Source organism: Staurois parvus, unplaced genomic scaffold (genome assembly GCF_062004578.1).
Source record: "Staurois parvus isolate SC_StPar_1 unplaced genomic scaffold, SC_StPar_1.0 ptg002408l, whole genome shotgun sequence".
NCBI lineage: Eukaryota > Metazoa > Chordata > Amphibia > Anura > Ranidae > Staurois > Staurois parvus.
Genome location: NW_028320204.1, coordinates 26,609 through 48,474, shown reverse-complemented (window position 1 = coordinate 48,474; position 21,866 = coordinate 26,609). Strand labels below are relative to the sequence as shown.

General features: G+C 47.8%; 1 protein-coding gene across 1 annotated transcript in view; it reads left to right on the top strand.

Moving 5' to 3' along the window:
* LOC149430920 (uncharacterized) overlaps positions 1-15,679 on the top strand; it is a 70,446-nt gene extending 54,767 nt beyond the window's left edge. Inside the window, exons 6-8 of the mRNA XM_089665918.1 lie at positions 2,838-3,185; positions 3,345-3,629; positions 15,273-15,679. Coding sequence (XP_089522044.1) covers positions 2,838-3,185; positions 3,345-3,629; positions 15,273-15,679 — 1,040 coding nt within the window. The remainder of the gene's footprint in view (positions 1-2,837; positions 3,186-3,344; positions 3,630-15,272) is intronic.
* Positions 15,680-21,866: the final 6,187 nt, after the last annotated feature.

Sequence of the window (21,866 nt, the reverse complement as noted above, 5' to 3'; positions counted from 1 at the left end):
CCAGTCCGGACACTTTCACCCCCTTCCAGTCCGGACACTTTCACCCCCTTCCAGTCCGGACACTTTCACCCCCTCCCAGTTCGGACACTTTCACCCCCTCCCAGTCCGGACACTTTCACCCCCTTCCAGTCCGGACACTTCCCCCCCCCCCTTCCAGTCCGGACACTTCCCCCCCCCCCCCTTCCAGTCCGGACACTTCCCCCCTTCCAGTCCGGACACTTCCCCCCTTCCAGTCCGGACACTTCCCCCCTTCCAGTCCGGACACTTCCCCCCCCCCCCCTTCCAGTCCGGACACTTTCTCCCCCTTCCAGTCTGGACACTTTCCCCCCCCTTCCAGTCCGGACACTTTCCCCCCCCCTTCCAGTCCGGACACTTTCCCCCCCCTTCCAGTCCGGACACTTCCCCCCCCTTCCAGTCCGGACACTTTCCCCCCTTCCAGTCCGGACACTTTCCCCCCCTTCCAGTCCGGACACTTTCCCCCCCCTTCCTGTCCGGACACTTTCCCTCCCTTCCTGTCCAGGGCAATTTTCAGCTTTCAGCGCTATCACACTTTGAATGACAATTGCGCGGTCATGCAACACTGTACCCAAATGAATTTTTTACCATTTTTTTGAGACAGATAAAGCTTTATTTTGGTGGTATTTATTCACCGCTGGGATTTTTATTTTTTTTTCTATGTAAATTAAAATGTCCAAAAATTTTGAAAAAAAGTTTTTTTTTTTAAAATAAAATTTTGCAAATAAATAATATTTCATCATAAATCTTTGCCAAAATTGATTCTGTTATCTTTTTGGTAAAAAAAAATCCAAATTAGTTTATAACCAAAAATTGTAATTTTTAAAAAAATTTGTTTACATTTTTATTTTATTTTTTTTATAGTATTATTTTTTATTTATTTATTTTTTTACATACTGTTACCCTAGCAGTAGTGTCACCATGGTGACACTGTACTACTTGTGGGGGGTGATGAAGATTTTTTTTTTTTTTTTTTTACACTGATTGCTTTTACACCCATATAGGATGTAAAAGCAATCATTTCTCCTTCTCTCTGTCTGCATTCCTGCACTCATTGAGAAGTACTGAGTGAGCTGTGATTGGTCACAGCTTGTCACATGGTGCAAGGCTGTTGTGAATAGCCCTGTACCATGTGACCTCTGTGATCATTCACAAATTTCATATGTAGTAAGCAATGATGTCACAAGTGAACTACTTTGCATGTGATCACTGATTGGCCAATCAGTGATCACATGATCGGGACCTCACACAGAGGTCCCGTCTGACGATCGGTGTTTCACTGTGTCGAGAGGACACAGCGGGCACCAGATTGTGGTGCTGCGCGCTCCCAGGGAGCGCGCACAAGCTGGGTGCGGGGAGGCCATTTATAAATGGTCACCTGACCCTGCACTGCCACCGTCCTGCCGTTTATATGCAATGGCTGGATGGGAGGTGGTTAACACTTACCTGTAGATAAAATGAATATCTCCTAAACATGCGCTGTGGAGGAAATATCCCCTTTTTTGACAGCTAGCGAATGTGCTCTGAAGGAATGGCATACCCGCGCTGTTCCTTCTGATCACTGTGCCGCGGCCTGAGACTCCTGTGCATATGTGTGAGAGTGACGTCATTACGGCCATTCAGGCGGCTTGACCTCGCAAACCCAGAAGGCAGACCGGGTTAAGATGGAAGCCTCTGCAGCGGAGACAGCGGGCTGCTGGAGGGATCACTTTAAGGTAGGTCCTTCATAATGTACGCCATGCCATGCACCTAACATCATTATCTTGCAGATGATTTCGAAAACTCTTTTTAGCAAGATGCGGTTTACTTTAGAAGTGGTCAGTTTCTCTGCGCTGTTACAAAACAAAGAAAATATAAATTCCTAAATTATGCAGAAAATGGTATTAATTTAAAATGAGACATTTCACCTCTGCTTTTTCAGATTTGCCAAATTACAGGCAGATTGGTCATTTGTTCACAGATTTTCTCATCTTCTTAGAGACTTATGCAGGCCATAGATGGGTCGAAAAATGGCAGATTTTTCTTTTAAAAAATGAAAAATTGGTCGTTCAAGCGGCCGAGGTTACCATCAATGGTAAAAAAAATCGGCCGATTTTCATCCCGTCTACAGCCGGCAAAAGTGTCGTTGCAGAGAGCTCCGCTATTTCTGACAGTTCTCTGACAGTTCCTTGACATTTACAGCGGTTGCAACATTGTATCTATTTGTTTCCATTTAGGATACAGATTTTTTTTATTCGGAAACAAATAGATACAATGTTGCAACCTCTGTAAATGTCAAGGAACTGTCAAAGAAATAGCGGAGCTCTCTGCAGGGACACTTTTTGCCGGACTGGAATTCCTTTTATTTTTCATCCTTCTTCTTCTCCTTTTTCATCATCATCCTCTTCTTCTTTTTCTTCATCATCATCATCCTCTTCTTCTTCTTCATCATCATCATCCTCTTCTTCTTCATCATCATCATCATCCTCTTCTTCTTCATCATCATCATCCTCTTCTTCTTCATCCTCTTCTTCTTCCTCTTCTTTTTCTTCTTTTTGTCTTCCTCTTGCAGGTCACTGCTCATGCGCAGATTTTTTATCGGTAAAAAATCGGCCGATTAGCCCATTATTGCTGCGAAAATCGGCCGATCGGCAAAATCGGCTGATTTTTTTCCAACTTTCCCGATTAAAAAAACCAGCCAAAATACCGAAAAACGGCCGAACAAATAGCCCACTAACGATCCGAAAATCGGCCGATTTTCGACCCATCTATGGCCTGCATTAGATAAACTGAAACAAAACTCTGTTGTACTATTCAAACTATCTACAATTTTACTTTTTCAGATTATCTATGGCAGCCTGCGATGGAATCCATAGAGCAGGTTTTAGTTAACAACACTAAACATAAACTACACTGTAAAATCTTTGGATATTTCCCGGATGATCTGACTGTGGAATGGTATAAGAAGAATGAGGTCACAGATGACATTATTGCTCTGGATAATATTAATAAATACAAGACTGTAATCAGTGGACACCAGAGGCAGGCAGATCACACATACAGCTGTACAGCCAGTCTGATGTTCACCCCAACACTGCCGGAAGACCAGAGGTCAGAGTTCATCTGCAGAGTGCAGCATTCATGTCTACAGCAACCCATAGAGAGGAGAATAGGACCCCTACAAATCCTGGGTGAGTACTCTGACAACCCACAACTATTGGGATGTGGTGTTGCATGACTAGACAAGTTCACATAACCACTGCAACTAACTGGTGATTGTATTCTAATACAGTATTGTTTATTTCTGATTTTGATGCTGACAGTGTAATCTTTCTTGTATTTATGTCTAGTGGCTCCGCAGGTGATAGAGCCGGTGAGATTCTCCTTCAGTGATTCAGGAGAGGTGAGATGTTCCCTGACTCTGAAGAGATTCTACCCTCAGGAGATGAACATTACATGGAGCACAGGAGAATCACAAACCAGGATCAGGACTAACGGCCAACCAGCTGAGGATGGTGAAACATTTGATGTCACAAGAGTGTGCACATTGCCCCGGACTCTCTTCTTTCCCATCTATGTGACCTGGGAGCATCAATCAGTGAGACAACCTCAGAGTATTATACTGAATTCAACAGGTAATAAATACGTACAGCATAAGATGGCATTTGTACAAGAATACATTCTATTTATTAACACACAGGGGGGTCTCATGAATCCCTTCCCCTTATGTCATTGTCAACAACAATTAATGCAGTCATAGCTGAAAATGTTGGCCCCTACATTTCTGTCAGGTACTGCACCACTTTTTATTATTATTATTATACAGGATTTATGGAGCCAACAGTGTGCTCAGCGCTTTACATTATAGCGGGAGACAATACAGTAACGATGCAGTTCAATACAAAAGAGATTTGAGGGCCCTGATCCTTGGAGCTTACAATCTAGGAGGGAGGGGCTAGTAATACAAAAGGTAAAACTGTGAGGGATGGACTGGTTGGAAGAGTAGAAGATTCCAGTATTAGCTGAGGGCAGGATAGGCTTCCCTGAAGAGATCGGTTTTCAGTGATCGCCTAAAAGTGAGCAGAGTAGGTGATAGTCTGATAGCTTGGGGTAGAGAGATCCAGAGGATGGGGGAAGCCCTGGAGACGAACATAGGAGGAGGAGACAAGGGAGCTAGAGAGTAGGAGGGCTTGTGAGGAGCGGAGAGTATGGTTTGGGTGATATTTAGAGACAAGATCGGTGATGTAATTTGGGGCGGAGTTATAAATGGCTTTATATGTCATTGTTAGTGTTTTGAATTTTATCCGTTGGACAACGGGAAGCCAGTGGAGGGATTGGCAGAGAGGGGTGGAGGACAGTGAGTGGAGGGATTGGCAGAGAGGGGTGGAGGACAGTGAGTGGAGGGATTGGCAGAGAGGGGTGGAGGACACTGAGTGGAGGTCAGTGGAGGGATTGGCAGAGAGGGATGGCAGATGCAGAACGGTTAGTAAGGTGGATGATTCTGGCAGCAGTATTCATGATAGACTGAAGAGGGGATAGCCTGAAATGAGGTCGGCCAATGAGGAGGGAGTTACAGTAGTCAAGGCATGATATAATAAGGGAGTGAATAAGTTGCTTAGTGGTTTCAGGGGTTAGGAACGGGCGTATCTTGGAGATGTTGTGGAGGTTGGAGATGTTGCGGAGGTTGGAGATGTTGCGGAGGTGAAGTCTACAAGAGTTGGACAGTGATTGGATTTGGGGCTGAAAGGACAGATGGGAGTCTAGGATTACACCTAGTACCCTGGCATGAGGGGAGGGACTGATGGTTGTATTATTGATCTTGATGGAGAAGTCAGGGGAGGGGGCACAGGCTGGGGGGAATACTAAGAGCTCAGTTTTTGGAAAGATTGAGTTTGAGGAAGTGGAGTAAAAACAATTGAGTACTGTCCGTGATACTTTTTTTATTTGCACTAACATACAATTTTGAGGACAAGCTTTCGGGGTATGTCCCCTTCTTCAAGGTCTAAGCAACTCAATTGTTTCTGTCGCAAATGCACTAATACGGCTACAATCACCTCAAGGAAGTGGAGTGACATCCATGTCGATATGTCACTTAGTAGGCTAGCGATGCGGGTGGACACTGAAGGGGTGAGGTGAGGTGAGGAGGAGACTGAAGGGGTGAGGTGAGGAGGAGACTGAAGGGGTGAGGTGAGGGGTAGAAAGATAGATTTGTGTGTCATCAGCATAGAGATGGTAATTGAAGCCATGGGAGTTTATCAAGTGACCAAGGGAGGAGGTGTAGATTCAGAAGAGAAGAAGGGGTCCAAGGACAGAACCTTGAGGGACCCCTACAGAGAGAGGGACTGAAGATGAGGTGGCAGTGTTATAGGTAACACTGAAGGAGCGCTGTGATAGGTAGGAGGAGAACCAGGAGAGGGGGGAGTCTCTGAGGCCAAGAGAGTGTATTTTTTTTTGAGGAGGGGATGGTCAATCGTATCAAAAGCCGTGGAGAGGTCAAGTAGTAGGAGTATTGATTAGTGGCCATTGGTTGGGAGGAGTATGGAGTAGTGGCCATTGGTTGGGATGAGTATGGAGTAGTGGCCATTGGTTGGGATGAGTATGGAGTAGTGGCCATTGGTTGGGATGAGTATGGAGTAGTGGCCATTGGTTGGGATGAGTATGGAGTAGTGGCCATTGGTTGGGATGAGTACGGAATAGTGGCCATTGGTTGGGATGAGTATGGAGTAGTGGCCATTGGTTGGGATGAGTATGGAGTAGTGGCCATTGGTTGGGATGAGTATGGAGTAGTGGCCATTGGTTGGGATGAGTACGGAGTAATGGCTATTGGTTGGGATGAGTACGGAGTAATGGCTATTGGTTGGGATGAGTACGGAGTAGTGGCCATTGGTTGGGATGAGTATGGAATAGTGGCCATTGGTTTTAGCAGTTAGTAGATCACTAGTGAGTTTTAGTAGGGCAGTGTCAGTGGAGTGTAGTGAGTGAAAGCCAGACTGTGAAGGGTGAAGAAGGCTGTTGTCGGTGAGGTGGGAGCTCAGGTGATTGTAGACTAAGCGTTCTAAGAGTTTAGAGGTAAATGGCAGCAGGGAGATGGGTCTTAAGTTGTTCAGGTTGGTGGGGTCCAGGGAGGGCTTTTTAAGTATGGGAGTGATGTGCGCATGCTTTAGAGGGGAGGGGAAGGCACCAGTAGAGAGGGAAAGATTGAAGATGTGAGTGAGGGAGCATAGGATGGAAGAAGAGGGTGACCGTAGTAGTTGTGAGGGTACAGGATCCAGGGGGCACTTGGTGAGATGGACTTCTGAGAAAACCTTAGTGACCTCTTCGGTAGTAGCAAGGTCAGAAGAGGAAAGTGTTGAGGGAGGTTTAGTATAAGGTATGCTAAGTGGGATGGATGTCTGCAGTGGAGATGTCCCTATGGATTACGTCAATCTTGTTTTTGAAATGATTTGCAATATCGTGAGCCGTGAGTGAGGTACTGGGTGGAGGTGGGGGCAGAGAAAGTAGAGAGTTAAAAGTTGAGAAGAGACGACGAGGACTGGATGACGAGGTATTAATAAGAGTGACAAAGTAGGCATGTTTGGCAGCATGGAGGGAGGAATTGTATGTTAAGAAAGCAGATTTATATCGGGTGAATGCTTGTTGAGATTTGGTTTTACGTCACAATCGCTCCAGCGCATGACTATGTTGTTTAATATTCCTGGTGTGGTCAGTCTGCCACGGATGTAATGGTCGGGGCCTGATGCTTCATGTTGTTAGAGGAGCAAGTGAGTCTAATGTGGATGAAAGCAAACTGTTGTAGACAGCAGTGGCCAGGTCAGGGCAGGACAGGGGAGAGATTCTGTCATAGAGTTGGTCAGTTGCAGAGTGGAAAGGAGCCGGGTTCAAGTTGTGAAGGTTTCTGCGGGTAATTGTTTGCTGATCGGAGGGATGGATGTTTGAAGACGAGGAGACTGTGAAGGTGATGAGATTGTGATCAGAGAGAGGAAAGGGGGTGTTTGTGAGGTTGCAAAGAGTGCAAAGATGGGAGAAAACAAAGTCTAATGTATTCCCATCAGAGTGAGTGGAGGACGGCGTCCATCAGAGTGAGTGGAGGACTGTATACACTGCTAAGGCAAAAGATGAGGTTAGGTTGAAGAGTTGGGATGTAGCCGGGTTGTTGACATTAATAGGGATGTTAAAATCTCCGAGAATGATAGTGGGTATTTCCGAGGAGAGAAAGTAGGGTAGCCAGGCAGAGAAATCATCAAGAAAGCGGGACACGGGGCCAGGAGGCCGATAGATCACTGCAATCCTCAGAGAAATGGGAGAAAACAGCCGGATGCAGTGAGTCTCGAAAGAAGAGAAGGATAGAGAGGGAGGGTTAGAGAGGACTTGAAAGGTGCTCAGTGGGGATAGAAGCAAGCCAACCCCACCACCTTTCTGACCACTGGGTCTGGGTGAGTGGGTCCAGAGGAGGCCTCCATAGGAAAGTGCTGCGGGAGAAGCAGAATCTGCTGCTTGGAGCCAGGTCTCTGTAATTGCTAGTAGGTTAAGGGAGTGGGAGACAATAAGGTCATGGACAGAGGTGAGCTTATTACAGACAGAGCGGGCATTCCAGAGCGCACATGAAAAAGGGAGGGTGGTTTTTGGGAGCACGGGGACCGATGTTAAATTGAGGGGATTGCAGCTATTCCCCGAAGAAAGAGGATGCCTGGTGTGTGGGTGAGTGAGGTGGTGAAGGACCAGGGTTTGGGGAGATATCCCCAGAGGTTAGGAGAAGAAGGAGGGTGAGGAAAGTAAGATGGGAGCGGGATGTACACGAGCGCACATGCCTTCCAGTCCTGGTGTTTGGGTCAGCAGGAGAGTGAAGTATCAGCAGGAGGTGACGACAGCAGTAGTAGGGAGATGGTAGAAGTGAGGGGGAGATGTACAAGTTTTGGGGTGGAGCAGGGGGGGGTAAAGAGAGATTTTGGGAACGCAGGAAAGGAATATGAAAAGGAGGGAGTAGAGGGGACATGTTAAAGGTACACGCAGTGGGGATCAGATTGGAGAGATGTTTCCCAGGGTGTATGCTTGCAGTTTGTCCAGCATGCAGTAGAGTTCTTGTTATTGTGTCTTCCTGCGGCTGGAGTTCTCCTGCTTTAGTTCAAACTAGGCTGAGTTCAGCATGTTTGGTTTCTGAACGGTCAGTTCTGGAGCCCAACGCAGCTATTTCCTGAGAGAGGACGTTTGTACTTTTATGGAGTTTAGCGGCTAACTTGGTGTATATAGTTTCCAGGCAGGATTCCAGATCCCTCTTTGTAGGTTCCTGTGAGTACTCACTGTCCTGAGCTGAAGGGTGGGCTGCGGTGTCCTGTGTGAAACCGGATGGGAATGCTCTTTCAGTGATATTCTGAGACATGCTGCAAATCTCGTGCATTTTCATTAAATATGCCATGAGGGATTTGGAGCATTACCCCTATTTTTTCTTTTTGGTGGTCGGTATGTAGGAAATCTCCTGGGGTTGATTAGTTGAAAATTGTATAACCAAGGATATTACTGGCCCCAGAGGATCTATAACGCCCGGTACCGGTGCAGAGAAGTAGTAACGTAGATGCAATCAAACTTCAATTTCCATTTGTGCAATTTCCAGATTGTGAAATTAGATTTGACATGAGGGGGTGAGGGATGGATATCAGCTGTAGAGTTTATGTGCAGTAGGAGCAGGGGAACCATACGCTGGCCCGGCCTCTGTAGTGGGGTCAGATGAGGTGACTCAGTATATATCTAGGGAGGCCAGGTCCCCAACTTCCAGGCCCAATTGAGGTCTTGCTGCCACCAGAGCACTCACAGGGGGTCTGATGAGTGCTGGTTGCCCCCCACGCTAACTGTACTCAGGCTCAAATGAAGGGTGGATGGATTCCAGGCATGGGCCAGGCTGTGTCACCAGGCTGTGTGATGGCAGGCCGCAGTAGGCCTCACTAGACCGAATTCATTTGTCGCTGTTGATGGGGGACAGACCCACTCCGATCCCCCCTCCGGTTATGGACCGGACAATGGAGGCCTCTGATGTCGCTGGAGCCTCGGGCTATGCGGCCGCAACAGGCCGTGGATGTCCGCCGGGACGGAGAGGCTCTGTAGTGGGCTCATCCAGATGGAGGGATGCTGCAGAGAGCTTCCGGTGCCCTGCAGGAGTCCGCTGCTGCCCCGGGGGGCAGCGGTTTGGGGAATCAAGGCTCCGGAGCCCCGGGCTATGTGGCCACACCAGGCCGTGGAAGTCCCGGGCTATACGACCGCACCGGGCCGTGGATGTCCGCTGGGATGGGACGGAGAGGCTCTGTAGTGGGCTCATCCAGATGGAGGGATGCTGCAGAGAGCCTCCGGTGCCCTGCAGGAGTCCGCTGCTGCCCAGGTGGCAGCGGATTGGGGAATCAAGGCTCCGGAGCCCCGGGCTATGTCGCACCAGGCCGTGGAAGTCCCGGGCTATACGACCGCACCGGGCCGTGGATGTCCGCTGGGATGGGACGGAGAGGCTCACCCAGATGGAGGGACGCTGCAGAGAGCTTCTGGTGCCCTATAGGAGTCCACTGCTGCCCCGGTCGCCATCTTGTTGAAGATAATTGTTCCAGTTACAAATGTTTTGGCATTCTCATGTTTATTTATTTTGTTTGTATTGGTATGACACACAAAGGTGGAGAAACAAAAAGCCAAATCTGACACATTCCACACAAAACCCCCCAAAACGGACAAAATTATTAGCACCCTCATTTTAATATTTGATGGTAAACACTTTGGAAAAATTAACTGAAATCAATGGCTTCCTGTAACCATCCATGAGTTTCTTCCACCTCTCTACTGGAATTTTGGAGCACTCTTCTTTCTCTCCACAGGAGCTCTATGGGATTGAGATCTGGGCTCATTGCTGGCCAGTTCAGTCCTCTCCAGCGCTTTGTTTAAAACCACTTCTGGGCGATTTTTGACATGTGCTTTGGGTCATTGTCCTGCTGGAAGACCCATGACCTCAAACGGAGACCCAACTTTCTGACACCGCCCCTACATTGCACCCCAGAATTCTTTGGTAGTCTTCAGATTTCATAATGCCCTGTACACGGCCAAGACATCCAGCTCCTGAAGTAGCAAAGCAACCCCAAAACATCAGTGACCCCTCACCATGTGTGACTGGAGGGACTGTGACCCCCCCCACCATGTGTGACTGGAGGGACTGTGACCCCCCCCCACCATGTGTGACTGGAGGGACTGTGACCCCCCCCCCACCATGTGTGACTGGAGGGACTGTGACCCCCCCACCATGTGTGACTGGAGGGACTTTTTGAGGTTTCTGTTTCAGCAGTGGGGTCTTCCTGGGTCTCCAACCATAGATCCCCTTTTCATTCAGATGGTGACGTATAGTGAGAGCTTACACAGTTGCACCCGGTGCCTGAAGGTCAGCTTGAAGTTGTCTGGAAGTTGATAGAGGTTCTTTAGCCTTCATTTGAAAATCCTTCATTGCAATCTTTGATCAATCCTCTTTCATCCACATCCAGGGAGATTAGCTACAGTGCCATTGGCTGTAAACTTCTTGACAATGTTGTGCACAGTGGACACAGGAACATTAGGATCTCTGGAGATGGACTTCTAACCTTGAGATTGTCCGTGCTTTTCCACAATTTTTGTTCTCGAATCCTCAGACAATTTTTTGCTGCTCTTTCTCTTCTCCCTGCCCCATGTGGCACACAGAGACACCCAACAGAAAGGTTGAGTCAGGGTTTCACCATTTTAACTGGTTGCCGGAATGATTTCTATATTGTCAGCACCTGTTAATTGATACTGTTGAGTTTATTTACAAATTATAGGAGCATCACAAACTTGGAATGCAATAATTTCTCACAATTTTGAAAAGGCTCCAATAATTTTGTCCAGTCCAATTCTAGAGTTTTGCGCGGATTGTGTCAGATTTGGCTTTTAGTTTCTCCAATTTTTTGTGTCATACCAATACAAACAAAGGAAATAAACATGAGAATGCCGAAACATTTGTAACTGGAACACTTTTCTGGTTGAAGTGGTGCATTATCTGACAGAAATGCAGGGGTGCCAATATTTTTGGCCATGACTGTCTACAATGCTGGACTGTAATGAAAGGTTGGAGTGTGAACACTTTTTCAAGCTCCAGTTTTACAGGTACTGAAGATGAAAACAAGTGACCAGAAGCTGTTAATTTCCAATAAACAGTTTACTTGATTGTTAAGAAAAGATTTGTGTACTTTCTCTCTTTAGTCCTGGTCCACACCAGTGCGACTTGTCATGCAACTTGACAGTTCAAAGTCGCATGACCAGTCGCTCCCAATTTGCATCAATGGAACCATTCTCAAGTTTCAGTGACTTTGAAAAACATTCTTGCACTATTTCTGTGTGATTTCATGTGTGGCTTGCATTGACATCTGTGTAAATGAAGTCGCATGTAAAATCACATTGATTTCAAAGCTGCATTGGTGTGAACCACGGCTTAATGCTTACAAGTTTCAGAGCTTAACTAGTTGCCGACTGCAGATAGCCGAATGACGGCTTCACTGCGGCCGGCCAGTTCTGGGTGGACGTCATATGACGTCCCCCCAGAACGCGCTCTCCTGCGTGCCCCAGGGGGCGCGCACCCGGCGATCTCCGTGATCGCTGTGTCCTACGGACACAGCTGATCACGTGATGTGGTAAAAGGCCGATCCCAGCGGCCTTTTACCACGTGATCAGTGGTGTCCAATGACACGCTGATCACAGGGAAATGCAAGTGCCGGTTCTCGGCTGCACTTTCCTCACGCTGTCAGATCGTGAGGAAAGTACTGCCGAGAACCGGCAGTTGTCACAGCGGGGATCGGCACCGATCATCAGGACACTGATGATCAGTGCCCTGATGATCGGTGCCCAGCAGTGCCACCCGCAAGTTCCGCCCACCTGTGCCCAGCAGTGCGCCCACTAGCTCCGCCCACCTGTGCCCAGCAGTGCACCCACCTGTGCCCAGCAGTGCACCCACCTGTGCCCAGCAGTGCACCCACCTGTGCCACTCTGCAGTGTCACACACCTGTGCCCAGAAGTGCCACCTACCTGTGCCCAGCAGTGCCACCCACCTGTGCCCACCAGTGCCACCCACCTGTGCCCACCCACCAGTGCTGCCCACCAGTGCCACCCACCAGTGCAGCCCAGCAGTGCTGCCAGTCAGTGCCACCAGTCAGTGCCCAGGGGTTGTGCCAGTCAGTGCCGCCAGTCAGTGCCCAGCAGTGATGCCAGTCAGTGCCGTCTATCAGTACCCATCATCAGTGTCACCTATCAGTGCCGCCTATCAGTGCTGCATATTAGTGCCGCCTATCCGTGCCACCTCATTAGTACTGCCTATCAGTGCCCTTTAGTACTGCCTATCAGTGCCCATCAGTGACGCCTATCAGTGCCCATCAGTGCTGCCTCATCAACGCACATCAGTGAAGGAGAAAAAATACCTGTTTGAAAAATTTTATAATAGAAACAAAGAAATTGTTTTTTTTTTTCAAATTTTTGGCAATTTTTTATTTATAGCGCAAAAAGTAAAGCGCCCAGTGGCGATTAAATACCACCAAAAGAAAGCTCTATTTGTGAGAAAAAAATGATCAAAATTTCATATGGGTACAATGTTGCATGACCGCGCAATTGTCAATCAAAGTGCGACAGCGCTGAAAGCTGAAAATTGGCCTGGTAAGGAAGGGGGTAGAAGTGCCCTGTAGGCAGGAAGGGGGTAGAAGTGCCCGGTAGGCAGGAAGGGGGTAGAAGTGTCCTGTAGGCAGGAAGGGGGTAGAAGTGCCCGGTAGGCAGGAAGGGGGTAGAAGTGCCCGGTAGGCAGGAAGGGGGTAGAAGTGTCCTGTAGGCAGGAAGGGGGTAGAAGTGCCCGGTAGGCAGGAAGGGGGTATAAGTGCCCTGTAGGCAGGAAGGGGGTAGAAGTGCCCTGTAGGCGAGGGGTTAAAGAGCGTTCACATTTAATAGAGTGTATATCCTAATATCCCTGTCATAGCCATACACAGTCAGGTCATTTTAACTGCAAGTCAGTAAATCTTTGTTTTTTAAGGTTGTGGGGGAAAAACGGGAACACGTCAAAGAAATCCACACAAACATGGTGAATGTATACAAACTCCATGGAGATAATGTCTTACTGGAAATGGAGTTTAGGCTCTCAGCAGTCCTCTAGCTGCAGCAGCCTTCAGAGGGTCCCATTTACAGGCTCTCTCATTAGCACACTGCAGGGGCTGTACACAGGTAAGAATCTGATATCTGTGGTGTAACACTCCGGATCAGGCACACTTTTAGATACTAAAGGATGAGAAAGTGCACTGACTGTGTATTCTCTGCGCTGCTGTCCATCCTTATCCCCATCTTATCAACACAAATTCCTGTCATAGATGAGACAGACTGTTCCATAGCAGGCAGTTAGGCAGCAGCTGGGACTTGGCTGGCCAAGCAGTCCCAAGTCATTTTCTCACTTTTCTGTTTGTTTTCCCATTAGCGGAATGGTAGGAAAGATGTTACAAATATCAAGCTCCTCACTGTGTACAAACATGGCAGCGAAACAATTGGAAGTCAAAAACGCAGCACTGTTAGTATATCAATGTATCAGAACACGGGACATGTCATCTTTACAAATTGCTGGAAGGCTACAATGTGTCAACACGCATCAACTGTTTGTATGTAGAAATACAGAATGTTAGGACGTGTTATCTCACACACCATACCAAGCTGTCCATCAAAGGTCCCAGATCACAAGGTTGTAGGTGCTCTCCAGTCTGAAATTAACCACAAGCCTACCGGGCGCTTCTACCCCCTTCCTGCCTACAGGACACTTCTACCCCCTTCCTGCCTACAGGGCACTTCTACCCCCTTCCTGCCTACCGGGCACTTCTACCCCCTTCCTGCCTACAGGGCACTTCTACCCCCTTCCTGCCTACAGGGCACTTCTACCCCCTTCCTGCCTACCGGGCACTTCTACCCCCTTCCTGCCTACAGGACACTTCTACCCCCTTCCTGCCTACAGGACACTTCCACCCCCTTCCTGCCTACAGGGCACTTCTACCCCCTTCCTGCCTACAGGACACTTCTACTCCCTTCCTGCCTACAGGGCACTTCTACCCCCTTCCTGCCTACAGGGCACTTCTACCCCCTTCCTGCCTACAGGACACTTCTACCCCCTTCCTGCCTACAGGGCACTTCTACCCCCTTCCTGCCTACAGGACACTTCTACCCCCTTCCTGCCTACCGGGCACTTCTACCCCCTTCCTGCCTACAGGGCACTTATATCCCCTTCCTGCCTACCGGGCACTTCTACCCCTTTCCTGCCTACCGGGCACTTCTACCCCCTTCCTGCCTACAGGGCACTTATATCCCCTTCCTGCCTACAGGGCACTTCTACCCCCTTCCTGCCTACAGGGCACTTCTACCCCCTTCCTGCCCACCGGGCACTTCTACCCCCTTCCTGCCTATAGGACACTTCTACCCTCTTCCTGTGGATACAGTGAATGCCGGGTCCAGGGGGAGTGGATACAGTGAATGCCGGGTCCAGGGGGAGCGGATATAGTGAATGCGGGGTCTGGGGAGAGCGGGTATAGTGAATGCGGGGTCCGGGGAGAGCGGATATAGTGAATGCGGGGTCCGGGAAGAGCGGATATAGTGAATGCGGGGTCCGGGGAGGGGGGATATAGTGAATGCGGGGTCCGGGGAGAGCGGATATAGTGAATGCGGGGTCCGGGGAGAGCGGATATAGTGAATGCGGGGTCCGGGGAGAGCGGATATAGTGAATGCGGGGTCCGGGGAGAGCGGATATAGTGAATGCGGGGTCCGGGGAGAGCGGGTATAGTGAATGCGGGGTCCGGGGAGAGCGGATATAGTGAATGCGGGGTCCGGGGAGAGCGGATATAGTGAATGCGGGGTCCGGGGAGAGCGGATATAGTGAATGCGGGGTCCGGGGAGAGCGGATATAGTGAATGCGGGGTCCGGGGAGGGGGGATATAGTGAATGCGGGGTCCGGGGAGAGCGGATATAGTGAATGCGGGGTCCGGGGAGAGCGGATATAGTGAATGCGGGGTCCAGGGAGAGCGGATATAGTGAATGCGGGGTCCGGGGAGAGCGGGTATAGTGAATGCGGGGTCCGGGGAGAGCGGATATAGTGAATGCAAATAATCTCACTGAGTGTGAAAAGAAGTGCGGATCCTTCCAGAATTCTATACTCATCCATATTGCATCGTTTGTAGAATCATGTAATGTGTTTGTATCGCTTATAACTGGCTTGCTTGGATTCATTATTTTGGATTACTCCGTAGATCTTCCTTGGCGCCCACAGATTGAAGAACTAAACTTTTCTGACCTAAAACTCAACACTGAGTCCAGAATACAAGTGAGGATCTCTGGATATTTCCCGGATGATCTGACTGTGGGATGGTATAAGAAGAAGAAGGGAGAATACAATTTTGCGGCTGTTGATAACAATAAATACAAGACTGAAATCAGTGAACACCAGAGGCAGTCAGATAACACATACAGCTGTACAGCCAGTCTGATGTTCACCCCAACACTGCCGGAAGACCAGAGGTCAGAGTTCATCTGCAGAGTGCAGCATCCCAGTCTACAGCAACCCATAGAGAGGAGAACAGGACCCCTACAAATCCTGGGTGAGTTCTCTGACAACCCACAACTATTGGGATGTTATATTATGGAATTACATATCTGATCTTATCTCCAAATATCACCCAAACTGTCCTCTCCGCTCCTCACAAGACCTCCTACTCTCTAGCTCCCTTATCGCCTCCTCCCAAGCTTGTCTCCAAGTTTCTCCAGGGCATCACCCATCCTCTGGAACTCCCTACCCCAATCTATCAGATTATCACCTACTCTACTTGCCTTTAGGCGATCACTGAAAACCCATCTCTTCAGGGAAGCCTATCCCGCCCTCGGCTAATACTGGAATCCTCTACTCTTCCTACCAGTCCATCCCCCACAGTGACTACCTATTGTACCACTAGCCCCTCCCTCCTAGATTGTAAGCTCCAAGGATCAGGGCCTTCAAACCCCTCTTGTATTGAACTGTATTGTCTCCCAGTATATTGTAAAGTGCTGAGCAAACTGTTGGCGCCATATAAATCCTGTATAATAATAATAATAAGGGAACAGCATAATTTCACAGATCTCAGAAAGTATTTCCAGGGACAACACAAGTGATTCTTAGTCTGTAGCTGTAACATTTGTTTTACATAAAACTGTCTACCTGAATCCTGGGAAGTCCAGAACCTTTACAATGTATGTTTGGTTACACACAGGGGCGGACTGACAACTCATGGGGCCCCCTGGCAATAGGAAATCATGGGGCCCCTGTGTCCTCACCCACATGCAAAAAAAGCCTATGAAAGGTACCAGGGGCATCTCATTGGGGCCCCCTACTGACCCCGGGCCCTCGGGCAGTGCCCGAGTGCTTAAATGGTCATTCCCCCTCTGGTTACACATAACTTTGAATGGTCTTTTCAGATTTTCAGACACGTTGGGAAAGCACCATCTTCACAAGGATCTCATGTCCTCATTCACATTGCAGTTTACCTTTGTTAGATGCTCTATTCTGGATCCTCCAGCACTGTAAAATGCTACTAATTGTCTTTGTTTATTGGGGGGGCAGCTGTTTGCCAAAATGAACACTATCTGTACCTCACAGGCAGATTGTAATTATCAATTGTAACTACATTTGAACACTGTGGGGGGATTTACTAAAAGTGGAGCACTCAGCATATGGTGCAGCTGTGCATGGCAGCCAATCAGCTTCTAGCTTCAGCTTGTCCAATTGCCATATGCCTATTGGTACTTTCACCCCCTTCCCCCCCCGGCCAATTTCCAGCTTTCAGCGCTATCACGCTTTGAATGACAATTGCGCAGTCATGCAACACTGTACCCGTATTAAATGTTTATACATTTTTTCACACAAATAGAGCTTTCTTTTGGTGGAATTTAACCAAATCCCGACTGCCCTACAGCAGATATACTGTTACAGGGTGGCAGGGGTGTGCAAAATCATGTATAGATATGTGATTTTGCATTTCCGGGTAGGGGGTGAGCCACACACGCCCTGTCCACGCCACGGCTGTCAATCACCGGGTCCCGGCGGTGATTACTTGCTGGCGCCCGGTGATTGCCAAGCATCTCCAACAGGGAGGAGGACTGTTTTGTTTACTAACAGTCCTCTTCCCTGTTGGCTTGGGCACAGCACAGCCATCCAGAGCAGTGTGCTTACAGTGAAGCACCAACACGCTGCCCCCTAGTAAAACACACCCAGCACACAGTTAACCCTTTGATCACCCCAGATGTTTGATCACCCCACCTTCCTGCCCAGTGCCATTAGTACAGTGTTGGTGCTTTTTTATTAGCACTGATCACTGTATTGGTGTCACTGGGATGTCAGTGTCAGTTAGTGTCAGAATGTCCACCACAGTACCGCTATAAGTCGCTGATCACCGCCGTTACTAGTTAAAAAAAAAAAAATCCAGTATATATGCCGCCATTTGTAGACGTTATAACTTTTGCATAAACCAATTAATTTACACGTATCGGGATTTTTTTTAGCAAAGACACGGAGCAGAATGCATTTTGGCCGAAATGTATGACAATTTGATTTTTAAAATTCTTTTACTGGACATGTTTTAAAACAATAAGTAAAAAAAATTTTTTGTTTTCAAAATTGTCGGGTTTTTTTGTCAGATCTTGTTCTGTCACAAACTTTCTTCCCTCATTCAGTTATACTGGGACGGTACCTTACTGCTCTGCACTGATTCTCTACACGCTCGGTCCTGATACAATTACTGCAATTATTTGCATGCTGTCATAGTCCATACGTCCTGCCCCAATTATCGATCTCATTACTAAATACACACATCACATTTTTGGCCAAAATCTTTGCGAAAAAGTTGAACAATGGCATTTTATGTTTAATTGGGAAAGAGCAAGATGATTTTTAAATAACTGCCAGGCCACGGACAATACATGTTATCCACATGATCCATCTCACCAAAATATGGAGGCCAGAAACTGTACAGCTATCCCTAGACATTTCTAAGACTTGATTTTTGCAGTATCTAACAATCCTGACAGAATGGGGTTTTGGCCGCCATATACAGATGTGGGTTACGACCCTCTACAGGGCGTCTGTGCCATATGCAGGATTCAGATCCCCCTCTTCCCTATTCCTATTGGTAGGAGACAGAGGTGCCCTTTTCCTCTCTATATAATTTACTTTGCAATCGAGCCCCGGTACTTACCCTCAAGGCCAAAGTGATCGTTCGGGGTATAGAGGTCGCTGTAGATCAAAACAAGGCATGTCTTTTTGCTGACCATGTTTTCTCATCTCTCACTAACCCCTTGATATCACTTGCGCATCTTCTCAAAATCATTGATGAATTGCCGCCATCCCGGGGTTACGTATTAATCGCTCCAACTTAAAGTAGATGTGGACCCTTACCTTGTGAAACAGCCCTTCAGCTTAAAATATAAATGCAAATCACTTCTGTGTGAATATGACAAAATATAAGTACTTTTTTTTTTATAAGTGGTCACATAACCTCTGTCCTCCTCTGCATAAGGCGCTTAGAGAACTGGGAGTGGAGACTGCAGGGGGTGTGCCAGCAGGAGGCAGAGAAAGGGCAGAGCACTGATCTTCCCAGTAATTTAACTGTGCAGGGGGGCATATCATCACAGGTTTTGGCTAGTGGAAGTGAAGGAAAGCCGAGGGCTGGGCCCACAGATTCAGAGGGTACACGATGCCACACAGGCAGCGGTTCTTTTACAACAATTACATTTACTGAACAGTTATAGTGATCATGTAGCTGAGCATACGTAAACAGAATGATAACAGCGCATAACCATACAGTAAGAATAATACTGTCTAACACTGACCCCGTACTTGTGGATTTTTCCCGATGTCCAGAAAGCAGCCTGAGCAAGATATAACGTTGGGGTGCACCCTAAGTATTGCACAATACTATTTGTAATCCAAAGGAAAGTGGAGTATGTCTCTTGTAACTTTCTGGTATATCCAAAATGTCACTGACCACGTGTGGTGCGATGTGCTGCGGCAAAGCCACACTTACAGTTCCCTGGCAGGCTCTTGGTGCTTTCTCCTGACCCACTCCGGAACCGGACCATACAGTCACTTGTTTCCTGGCCTCGTTGTGGATCTTCCTTAGGTGCCCTCGCCAGATTCCTCTGTGAGCCGTAAATCCTCTTCCAGGCCCCACACAGATTCTCCAGACGTCCTCAGCATCCAACAGCCAGACCCAGACTCCTCTTCCTCCTCAGCACAGGAACTCCTCTTCTTCCCATAGAGTTTGTGATGCAGTAAGTCATTTCTTAATTGCAGCCTCAAACCTGCATTTACAGTTCACTATAACCCTTCTGAGGGTCCTACTCTGCCCCTAAATTAGTATTCATTAAACTTTATAGGGTAAATAAGCACTTATCTTGTCTTAGCAAAAGTCACTACAAAATCGATTCTTGTACTTTGCTGCCATCTACTGACCAAAGAGCACATTACAGTTTAACATTACACACTAGAATTAATCCATGTGTCACACCCTTACAGAGGACAGGCAGGCTGTGCTCCCAGGATACTGACCACGCTGGGGTGGATGTGCTACCATGCCTAGTGTGGTCAGTTTGAAATAGGAACGTAGGGGACTGGTGGAATCACCAAGTATTTCACACAAAGCAACACAAAGAACAGGATACATTTTAATCTAAGTACATGGTACAACAGACATCCATCAGGAATATGAAATGTCAGGAAAACATATACTTTAGTGGCCTTGAACATCACACTCACAGCCATCACAGCCCAGTCTTTTAAGGACATGTTTCCCTATTACTGGGTGGCATCCTGCCTTCCCAAACTCTTTTTCCCATTGGGGAGAATACGGAGGAGACCATAGATAGTCGCCTTCCTGAAGAAAGCCGTAGATCAAGGATAATATACCCTTAGCAAACAAGTCGTGAAGGCATATGCTTTTGAAAGAGGTGAGTCTGTATGTTCCAAAATGGGTTGCGCATGATTTGGATTTTGTTAATATCAAAATCGCTCCAAATAAAGCATGACCGGATGAAGAGTTTGAAGAGAAGCTGAGCATACCACAAAAAGGCCACCAATTTGTACTCCCAACCGAAGCTTGCTTTGTCCCACCAAAATGTACAGGAATGTATATCAAACCCTCATACAAAACGTCATATGCAGCCAATCACACATCATTTCTGAGGCAAACGACATCCACCCTTGAATCTTGGATGAAGCATTGCATAACCCTGCTAGGAAGGATAGACTCCCTATAATGACATTGTTTTCACTAAACGCTTTCACATTTTAGGGTCTTCCCTATCCACATACCCTCTCAAATACTACGTTCAATTCCGTGGGCATTCCTGCAGTTCATTTAACAGGACTCTAGATTGAGAGTGGAATATGATCATTTGGAGGTTCTCAATCTAAAGAGGGACTGGCAATTCCGCATGTCATCAACTACTACCAGGCATCACAAATCACCCATCTAACTTCCTGTCATGCATCCTTCAGCGCACCATTGTGGGCCAGCATTGAGGCAGAACAGGTTTCACCTCTGGTCATGGAAACGGTCTTATGGACCGCCTTTGGTTTATGGAAACAAATACCAACCCGATGTTCAAACACTCAATAAAAATATGGAAAATATTAAGGGAGACAGTATTGCCCCAAATGCTCCATGTGACTCCTACCAACAACCCCATCTATCCCCAGGAGATTATGAAGAACCATGCAAATTGTATTTGGTGGGACATAGCAAGCTTCGCTTGGGAGTACAAATTGGTGGCCTTTTTGTGATATGCTCAGCTTCTCTACAAAATCCTAATCCAGTCATGCTTCATTTGGAGCTGTTTTGATATTTACAAAATCCAATTCATGCGCAACCCATTTTGGAACATACAGACTCACCTCTTTCAAAAGAATATGCCTTCATGACTCGTTTGCTAAGGGTATAGTATCCTTGATCTACGGCTTTCTTCAGGAAGGCGACTATCTATGGTCTCCTCCGTATTCTCCCCAATGGGAAAAAGAGCTTGGGGGCTCCCTCAAGTCGCAGCAGTGGGCTGAATTTGGGACATGACTGCACACAGTTCACTGCACTCCTCATTCAATGAAGCCAAATATAAATGACTGCTTAGACACAATACATAGAATCAAATGCTTTTGGACCACAGGCTATCACTTAGTATATACTGTTCTAATGACCTGTATCCCCAGGCATCACTACAGCGCTCTTCCTAATCCCTTGGCTCTGCGCCGACCATTTAGGGGATTTGTGGTTCTGGGAGGTTGGGCGGGGTCAATGATCATATGATCATCGTGATTGGCTGTCACAGTGGTCACATGATTGGAAGGCTTCTGATCGCATGTGGCAATTGGGAGCAATTGTGTCAAGGCCCGTGTAATGGACCGCCTGCTGAGAGGCCACATATTTGCGTACCGCTGGTGCCAACAGGTTAATCATAAATCACTGGATGCGATCTCAGCCAATTTAGGCTCTTAACTTGCATGGGTAGAACAAAAAACTTCCAGTCCGGACACTTTCTCCCCCTTCCAGTCCGGACACTTTCTCCCCCTTCCAGTCCGGACACTTTCTCCCCCTTCCAGTCCGGACACTTTCTCCCCCTTCCAGTCCGGACACTTTCTCCCCCTTCCAGTCCGGACACTTTCACCCCCTTCCAGTCCGGACACTTTCACCCCCTTCCAGTCCGGACACTTTCCCCCCCTTCCAGTCCGGACACTTTCACCCCCTTCCAGTCCGGACACTTTCACCCCCTTCCAGTCCGGACACTTTCACCCCCTTCCAGTCCGGACACTTTCACCCCCTTCCAGT